Source organism: Coffea arabica, chromosome 4e, assembly GCF_036785885.1.
Source record: "Coffea arabica cultivar ET-39 chromosome 4e, Coffea Arabica ET-39 HiFi, whole genome shotgun sequence".
Lineage (NCBI taxonomy): Eukaryota > Viridiplantae > Streptophyta > Magnoliopsida > Gentianales > Rubiaceae > Coffea > Coffea arabica.
Window position 1 is genome coordinate 24533503 of NC_092317.1, and position 10065 is coordinate 24543567.

At 34.4% G+C, this 10065-nt stretch overlaps 1 protein-coding gene across 1 annotated transcript; it reads right to left on the reverse strand.

Moving 5' to 3' along the window:
* Positions 1–5515: 5515 nt before the first annotated feature.
* Positions 5516–7960, reverse strand: LOC113703196 (transcription factor TCP5-like). Its single transcript, XM_027224485.2, has 2 exons — positions 7784–7960; positions 5516–7195 (listed from the first exon to the last, which is right to left on the reverse strand). Exon 2 carries the CDS (start codon positions 7169–7171, stop codon positions 6017–6019), a length of 1155 nt encoding a protein of 384 aa, XP_027080286.1. The 5' UTR covers positions 7172–7195; positions 7784–7960; the 3' UTR covers positions 5516–6016.
* Positions 7961–10065: the final 2105 nt, after the last annotated feature.

Consider the following 10065-nt stretch of genomic DNA (forward strand, 5'->3'; position numbering starts at 1 on the left):
ATGAAGTATAACTAAATCCCTTTTAGTTATGAAAATTTTGATGGATATATGATGAGAAAGGCCATAAATTGACTATGTGAATTACTTATTGATGAAATTAGGTTAGAATGAGAGATTGAGTTGAATTTGTTAAAATTAAGGCATAATTATCCTTCTTTAAATTGATATTATGAGTATTTAGTGTAACTTAAGAAATGGCATAATGATTGGTTTCTAAGTTTTTAAGGAACTAAATTTGACAAAAGTACGTATATTGTTTTATCTCTTGAATCACTGTAGTAAAGTTTTGTGTGAATTGCTTGAGGACAAGCAATGATTCAAGTGTGGGGGAATTTGATAAGTGAATATTTAACACATATTTTGTACAAGTTTGGCATAAACTTTTGGTACGTTTTGAGAAAATTAAAGCCATATTTGAACTCTTTTTGGTGATAATTGTTTAAATATTGTTTAAGTGTTCAAAACTTGACAAATGAGTGATTAACGCATTAATTTTATGAAATTGTGAAGGACATTGATATATGGAATTCATGCACGAGATGAAGGAAGTGTAAGGATCGTCCAGAGGATAAAGTACAAAAGAAACTAGGAGCAAAAATGAAGAAAAAAGGAAAGAAGTGAAAAAACTGGAAATTGACCAGCACGGATCCGAGCTCGGATCCGTGTGAACAAAGGGCGATCCGAGCCCTCGTCTGTACTTCTGGAGTAGTGCATCCGAGGCCAGACGATCCGAGCTCGAATCATTAAGAGAAATGCCTCGAATCAGCCTTGATCCGAGCTAGGATCTTTCTGCACCCCTCAGATCTGCCTCTCTCTTCTGCACGAGGCACAACCGTTTTTCTCACCTTTCGCACAACTTTCCAGCTATCTTGGGAGAGAGAATTCGGTGGCACATGCTTCTGCAACAAAAGGGAAGACAAAATAAGTTATTGACAAGTCAAAACAACATCTCTTTTGATTTCCTTTACAAAATCTGAGTGGTTGAAATCATGAAGGAGAAAAAAAGTGTCTTTCTATCACTTTTTATGCAGAAACACAGGGGAGAAGCAAGACATCACCATACGTAGCTAGTTTTTCTTCTGGCAACAAGTTTCTCTCTAGTTAGGAGTTCTTGGGGAAGCATTTGGAGTTTTTACTTGTAATCATCTTGTACAAGAACATAGCAGAAAATTAAGGGCTTCACCATCAATTGGCTAAGCTTTCCTTTTTCTTTCTTGTACTTGTACTTTATGATGTTTTGCATTAATAAACTTGTGAGTTTGATTGATAAATCATTCATGGGTAGCTAAACTTCTTAATCTAGGGAGTAGATGAAACTTATAGCTAAATGATATCAATTGAACGTGATTTACACTTGTTATATTTTGTATTAACTTGTCTATTTGTGCAGTTGTGATTACTTGTTGTTGATTGATCACCAATAGCATGTTTATACTTGTTATTGTTTAATGAGAATTGGTAGTAACAATGGAAACACATGAGTAGAGCTTAAGTTGTATGTTCATAAAAATAGAGATACACTTAAGTGGATTACTTAGCATTTCAGGAAAAGAGACAGAGTAGAACTATAATTTCACCATGAAAATAGGTAAAACTGAACTACTCTAGGCCATTTCATCATGAAAATGAGTCTTGGTAAAATTGGAAATTAATCCCTGGCTAAACAAGAATAATAACAAGAAGTAAATCTGTTCATTTGCATTATTTATGCCATAAGTGGAATCTACATCCCTAGATTTATCCTTGAGTGAAAATTCTCCATTTGCATTTAGCATTTGTTAAACTAGATTTATAGATCAGATTTGTAGACAATAGCAATATACTTTCTCTGGTCAAATTCATTCATAAGTCTAAATAATAGAGAAAACAAGGACCTAGTAATTGGTTAATTTGCTTCTTGTGGGATCGACCCGATACATACCCTACATTACAATTTTGGCATGTATACTTGCAGTTTAACGGGTATAAGATCTGATTTAAACTTGTATTGATATAAAAATCCCGTCACTATGCATTCAAATTTCTTAGTGTAAAAAAAAAACTTTTACACTGAAAATGTAGGAAGAATTAGTACTTTATAAAAACAACGAAGTTTCACCGGTTGTCCTTTAATAAGCAGAGTAGACTTATAGCAGAATTCAACCCACACATACAATTGTCTGTTTCACTATTTAGTAACCATAGGCTAAATTATAATCTATAAGTAGTAATTTTCGTCTGATTTTGCATCATGGTCTATCGAATTTCACCTTCACAGTTGCTGCGTTGAAAATTTTTTCTTAAACTCCATGGCCATCCATCATGCATTTGAGATCAAATTTCTTCCTCAAAGAGTGTCTACCCTGCTAATCGAAATAGGACTTGAGATAGTTTTACATCTGTTTGTTTCCTTTCAAGATATCTTCATTGAGATTAAAGCTCCGTTTGGGATTGCCGGTGCACTTATAAAAAAACGTTTTTAAGCACTAAAAGTTTTTCTAGGATATTTGGTAATTAATTCCCTATAACTTAAGTAGTCCAGTTTTTTGTAAATTAAAAGTAGTTTTATTAAAGCAAATGTGATAAAAGTGTTTCTTTATAAGTCATTACAACTCCAAACGGGGCCTGTGAAAGTACTTTAATTCATTAAACCTTTGAAGTTTAATTTGACAATTGAAAAAATAAAACCCCTTATCATCATATTTACGCCAAGTACTCATTCTGACCTAGCTAGAGGGCTGAAAGGTCACTGTACCAAAGAGAAGATGAGTGAGGACCTGCGGGCGTATGATCAAATGTTAGGTTACCATTATGGATGTACTTGAGATAAATAAGCAAACAGATGGAAAACGAGCATGAAGATGTACATACGAAACGGGAAATAATCCAAGTAGCTACAGGATTTAAAACCACATTAAAATGGTAGCCAAAAATGGATCTAAATTTCTAAGGATCCAGGATTAGACAATTTACTAAAACTTCTTGTGCAATCCTGGGTACTTGTATTCGGACAGATTCTCCATCTTTTTGTTATATCTTCTCTTGATGCGGATATTGTTTCCAATTAATGAATTTCGTCAGTTTATCCATAAATAAATAAGTAAATAACAAATGATAAAACATTAAATTTCACGAATGTGATAATAGACTTGCAATCGACTAGAATGCGTACAAATTAAAAACAACTATAGTGTTTGAGTTCTTGATGGGAAAAAAAGTGAAAAAGACAAATAATTTTATCGTTAACAAACTTTAATGGTTAATGAAGATATGCAGGCTGGAAATAACATTGTTTTGAAAAAACTTGGAAGCAGTTTTGGAACATTATGTAGGTTGCAAAACTACCTTAATCTCTAAGAGTTGAATAGTTGCGAGCCTAGAGTGACTAAGAAAAATCAAAATTGGAATCTTTGCTGGATATGGCTTGCTACGGTAATTTTTTTTTATATAATTAATAAGAATCCATAGTAGCGAGTGTACGGATTGTAATTCAACAATATTATAACTAATAATCAACGAATAGTGCAGGCGAAAGGAACAAATTTACATTAGATTGACGATTTCTGATTCCTGGTATCTCAATTTGCGCTAAGGTAAATTTATTTTACACACTATCGTTCTTTTAATTGATAATTTCCATATTCAATTCAATTATCAGAAAGTATTAGATGATCCACCTAGATTCACGCACTGCTATCGGGAGGCTAACACAGTTGCTGATACTTTATCCAATGTGGGTATATCTCATCCAGATAAACAAATTGAGGTTTACGATACTTTCAGTAAATTCCCAAGGTTGGCTCGTGGGGCAATCCGTTTGGACAGAATAGGGATACCTTCAATTAGAAAAATGAGGATTATGTAAGAGGAATATTTGGTTATATTTTCCATGAATAAATAAAAAGAATTTCTATGTCAAAAAAAAAAAAATTATCAGAAAGTATGATTGCGAGCTGATTTTCTTAAGGCCCCAATACTCTGAATCAAGGCGAAGTACTGAGAAGCACATATGCACTGCCTTCATGGGGCAGCTTCAATTCCAGTTTGAACTTTAGACACTTCTGATCTTATCAATTTAGCATCCTATACAATATAATAATCATGATGATTGCTTTCATCATAGTGATCTTAACTGGAACATTTCTTTCTGTACTATGGGTGCTGATTGAACGAAAAAAGAGAGAAAGGTTAAACCTAGAAAATGTTTTTTTTTTTATTTTCTCGTTTTGCAAATGTTGGAAGATTCTATTGCGCCACTTGAACAGAAAATTATTTGAAAACTTCATGGGATTTAAGGGGACCAAAGTAAAGAAAGGATGCATGATTTTATCAGTTGACTCAAAATTTTTGTCATTTGTAAACCCTTTCGCACATGCAATACCTTTCTAGCTGTGCTCCTACAATATAGGGGGCATGTACTTTCAATACTTACCCAAAAAGGACATGTACTTTCAATTCACAATCACTCATTCTACCACAGTAATCCTGCGTTTTTCTTGGTAGTATTTAATATAACCATTCCCACCTAACAATATAAAGAATAGAATAATTAGTTTCTCTCTTTTTTTATTTTTCTCGGTTGACAATAAGTTAATAATAATGGGTTTTATTCCCTAAACAAATTCCAAAAAGTGCAAACCAATGGACCTTATTTTGGCGCTTTGAAATGATAATCCATGCAATATTATACAACTAGTGTTGGCTATTTCATGTCTACTATTCCCCGTTCCTAATCTAAAGAAATTAAGACGAATATATTAGAGTTTGGGGATGTGATGATCAAGATGGCATCTTGATTATTTGGCAATTTTCATGTTAATTATTCCCCTAAGACGGCAATGGCAGATTTATATTGTTAGGGTCTTAAGCAAGCTATACAGCTAAGTTCTTTTTCTTTTTTTTTTAACTGATTCCATTTACCAGGAGGAGAAAAGAAAGAAAAATTGTTTATCTCAACATTGACAAATTTCTTGGTGAAAATCTAATTAACTTTGAATGCTGATGCAATACATCAAATTTTAGCTGTATGAAGTGTTAGTCACTCTATATGCCAAGATTTTGAAACTTAATTGACTGTAATACAAATAGTTAATACTCTCTCATCTCAAGCTAACTCGAAATCTATTTGTGGGAGTCATTTTATTCATTTCTCTTCTTTTCTCTGAGGTTCATTGTGCTTCTTGTTAGATAATCAAGCCTAACAAGGCTAATTTTTTCCCTAATCTTTTTGGATTAGTAAGTCAAAATTTACATTTTGATAAGTGTTCTTTAACTCTAAAAATTTACATTTTGATAAGTGTTCTTTAAAAAGTGTAAATACTTAATTGATTAATGACACAAATGCAAATTAAGACATTCACCTACCATTTGTTTTGGAGCACCTATTATACTATCATCTATTTTTGAGACAATCTTTTTAATTATAGAAAGGTAACAACTAATAAGTGATAGCATATATTACAAAATCAAGAAGAAATTGATAATCTTATTGTAAAAGAAGCTGCGGATAAAACATGACAAGTGCTGTCACTTTAAGTGAGGCAAGTAAAAGAAATTCAATAAAAAGAAAAAAACATTGTGACACCTTCCCAAAAGCCAAAGAATACAGATAAAAAAGAAATTCAATAAAAAGAAAAACAATAAAAACAGAATGAAAATACCACAAGCACTATGTCTTAAAAAAAAACTCTAAAATGATTCTATTGCAGATAAATGGCATAAACTTACAAGACATATATGTATAAAGTTGTGCTGTGCATATTGTTACTCGCCAAACTATATACTTACCATGTAATCCATGCCATCGATGCCTTATCTGTCTTTCCTTGAAATCTTGGCATTGTCCACAAAAAGCTCTAATATAATGTAAATTCTCTTGGTCGTAAAGCCTGATGTCAACTTTCAAAAATGTACACCATTTAGACCACCAAGACAACTTAATGCAGTTTTAAGTAATAATTCAGCTTATAAAACTTTGAACTATGGAACTTTGGTTTAAATATTTCGATGGTATAAGTTCAAATGCCCTCCAATTCATTCAAGAACCACTGTCTCCTTTGTTTGGATGGTTTTCGCTGTTCTCTTGTAAATGTAGAATCTTGGGATTACTATTCAGCGTAAGGGATTTCAAGGGTGAACTGATCAGATGAAGAGTAGGCATCAGAGAATTTGCTTGAACCTGCTGTGTACTTGAGCTCAAGAATTGGAAGTGATTGCTTTGTCTGGGATCACTCTCTACAGAAGCAGTCATAAATGGAGGCAATGAAGGAAGAATCGTAGGAATTGTTGCTGCAGAAGGACAGAAATACAGCTGAGAACCAGACGGGAGAGCCATTGAAGATCCCAGAGATAAGGCATTATGACTTTGAGAGTCTTCAGGTTGCATTGGAATATTGGAGTGGCCTCCTAATTGAGATAGAGACAAGTTTGAAGCCTCCCACTGGTAATAAGGATTGTATGGCAACGGATTGGGTAACAAGCTTGGAAAAGAAGATTGATTGGCTACCGGGAAGAAGTTTTGAGCTGTGAGCTGAGCAGCATAATCCTCCATACCCTCCTGCTCATTTGATGCAATCCACTTGTCTTTTCCTACAGCAGCTTCTTTTTCAGCTTCCTTGCGATTCACTGCAACATCTGGATTCCAACATCTTGATCTATCCAAAATAGTTTGACTATTTCCATGAATATGGTCATTAATCTTTAGCCCCTGCTTGTTAGAGAGGAAACTTGGAGCTCCTACATCTTTCATATACGATGGATTTGCACAGAAGAAGTGGGGCAGATTTGATGAAGTTGCCGATGAGTGCTGAGAAAGTGCAATTGCCTGATGGAATTGACTGAAGCTTCCTGCTTGTATTTGCAGTGGTGGAAGTTTGTCAATCTCACTTTTAGTGGCATCAATCAACCAATCTACGACCTTGCTAGGTTGGCTGAGCCCAAGTCTATCCTGAAGATCGTACAACTGAATTGCAGTGGGCACTGAAAGTCTAATCCTCCTATCTCTCAGTCCCCTTACGGTGCACACTTTGCTATGCCTATCTTTTCCCCCAAAAGAACGCGAAACACGTACTATTCTTGGATTTCTAAAGCCTGCCCATGGTCTTGAAGTAGATGCGCTTTTGGAGAACTTGCTATCATTGACATCTCCTTCTTGCTTTGTTTGAAAAGCTTTGTCCTTTGAATTCATGATCATCTAGTAAGTTCCTTCATAATTCTCCTGCAACAAATCAATCAAACTGAGAATGGATGGCTTCATCTATTGAAGATAAAATGGTTTTGTAATTCTGAGTTTCATAAGCAGGAAATTAAATTTCTCTAGGTTTCTCTGGGTAATCCAATATTTTTAATAAAGTTTTCCAAGATAAGGTAACTGAATATCTTAGCTCAAAAAACTGATAATTGGTTCTCTATAATCTTTGGCACAGTGGTACTTATTTTACCATAAGTTTTTAGCCATTTACATACTGAAAAATAAGTCAGTACACCTGTAATTCAAAAAAGGCTAACATATCAATTAAAGATCTTTTCAGCTCAGCTTCTTCTTGAAGGTTTTGTTTGTGATAGATTAAGTTTGCATATCAAAGTTCAATGAAAATTAAGCTAATTCTAGCTAGGGTTAGAATTTTGAAAAATTTCTCAAGCATACTGCAAACCCTGAACCATTTTGAAGACGGTACATGAAAATATCATCTTCGTCTTTTTAGCTTTCCATTTTTTGGGAACAAATCATGCTGAAAAAAATATGAAAGTGCTTCTACGGCTCTTTCAGATCTGCAACAAAAGAGGTATCATTAGACGAACTCACCTGGTGTTGCAGCTGATCGACTTGACTCTTGATTGGTTGTAAAGAAGGACCCCGATGACCTTGAAAACTCCGGAGTTTACTGTTGCATCAAAATAAGCTGTAGGGGGCACTGAAAACTCCGGAAATCACTTTGCCATCAATATAAGCTGTAGAAGCAGTTCGAGGTACAAAAAAACCTAATTTATGTGCGGGGAATGAGCTCAATCACAGATTTGTTATTATTTAGGGAAAGAAGAGTGCCAGAATCTTACCATGCCATGTTGCACAGTAAAGGTAAAGGAAAAGGTATGGCACAATTGCAACCATGTGGCATCTATCAGTAGTGACACGTAGTTACGTCTTTTGGGAATAATCAATTTATATGTTCATAATTCGTTTTCTTAAAATTCCATATTAGAAGAATAAAAGAGTACATATTGGAATACCAGTGACAAGATGGACACTTGATCTAGTCATCTGTGAAGTTCACATTTGGTTTCTTGATTGTCGTAGTTTAAATGGTATCTAAGCATAAGGTAGACTGTGTCCTTCAAATGGGACCATCCTATCTATGCCTCAGGAAGGAGATTTAATGCTTTATTGCTCACCACTGGCTGCTTTATGAGCCTGATCTTTTGGCATGAACTGAAGAGTGCATGCCCTAGCTAGCTCCATGAAGAGAGAGGAAAAAATGTGAGCCCTTCCTTCGGATAATGTCTTTTTATTTGTTACAAGTAGTTCTGATGTTAAGGCCTTTTTTGAAATAGAATGTCAATTTCAGCCTACCATGTGAAATGATAAAATTTAGCTTCATAAATGGTACAAATTCCAGCAAAAGGCTGCTAAGGTTATGATGGAGTTTGAGTTAGAGCTTCATTAGCTGGACAAGATTATTGGTATCATCTACCTCATAGAGGATGGACCAGTTTATTTAGGTTCTTTAAAAGCTTACACTTAGTACAAACAGGACCACGTACAGTATGAACTGAGATTGCATGTAGCAGTTAGCAATTTTTTTTCCCTTCTTTTTGTTGCTCTAGCCATCTTATCTTAGTTACTAGCTTAAACATTCATTTTTCCCCCTCAATAGCATCATGAAATCCATCATCAGAAGTGTATAATCGCAGTAAATTCCAGTAACTTTTCTTAATTAAAGGGTTTGCTATTTTGCTACAAAAGATAGTTTCCCTCCGTCTCGCACAAATTTGTCATGTTTGTTACATTTTTTTGTTTCAAATTAATTGTCATCTTAGAAAAGTCAACCCATTTTCTTCAATAAAATTTTGTCTTTACTTTTTATGTGGCCTACCACTTATTTCCCACAACTACCAATACTTCAAATATAAGATGTCCCATCACTAAAGATATAAAAGGGAAGTAAAAATTCTCCTTCTTACTAATATCATTTTATATAAATTGCAAGTTCTCCGAAAAACAACAAATTTTATGGGAAGGAGGGAGTAATAAAGTTTCTACTAAAAATTCAATGAATCACTTTAAGATCAGCTGGTCTAAGTCAGAACAAATGAGAACAATATTTAATCTAACTTTAGGAGCTTGAAGCTTTAATTGCTTTCGTTTAGACATCATATCTCAGAACTTAGAACCATTGTAGCTTAGTAGCAGTGCCATGCAAAATCATCTTCTGTATAGTGTCCGTGGTTCTTTTGAATAGTCCTATTCAAGTAAACAAACATGAAATGAGTGTTCAGATAGCCAAAAGGTAAATAAGTAGGTAAATAAGTTTTTTGTTTTTGTATCTTATTTTCGTCATGCGAGGGATGGCTAGGGAGGGCCCTTACTTTGACTTAACTGCCAAAGAACTAGAGAGTTGAAGATTAACCACTAATTAACAGCAATTGTGGGCGGCAGAAAGTATCTTATAGGAATTAAATCGCTATATATTGTACTTCACAAGTCCAACTCCATTATTCCAAAAGGCTAATCCATGAATATACAAGGCCTAAGTATGTACAATCCTTGACACTCTTACCACGCAGATTTTGATAGTCCCTTTTCGCTAATTGAATAAGATGACAACCAAGGATTATTTGACATACACAGGAAAGAAGTTGAAATTTCTTTTTCTTGTTTTTTAGTTCTTGGAAACCCTACCCTCTGGGTTTCACATACGTCTCTGCTGGACATCACGAGAAGATTCAAACTATCACCATTTTAGTGGGGTACCACAGTAAATAGACACAGCAGCAGTAAAGGGACCCCATATCCGAGACATGACTTCTGTTTTCTGCAGATACAAATGTAGTCTCTGCTTATTCCATTTATATGTAAATTTCTTACAG

What these genes read in the sequence shown, in the direction of transcription:
- LOC113703196 (XM_027224485.2), bottom strand. Translation starts at nt 7,171, where the DNA reads ATGATCATGAATTCAAAGGACAAAGCTTTTCAAACAAAGCAAGAAGGA.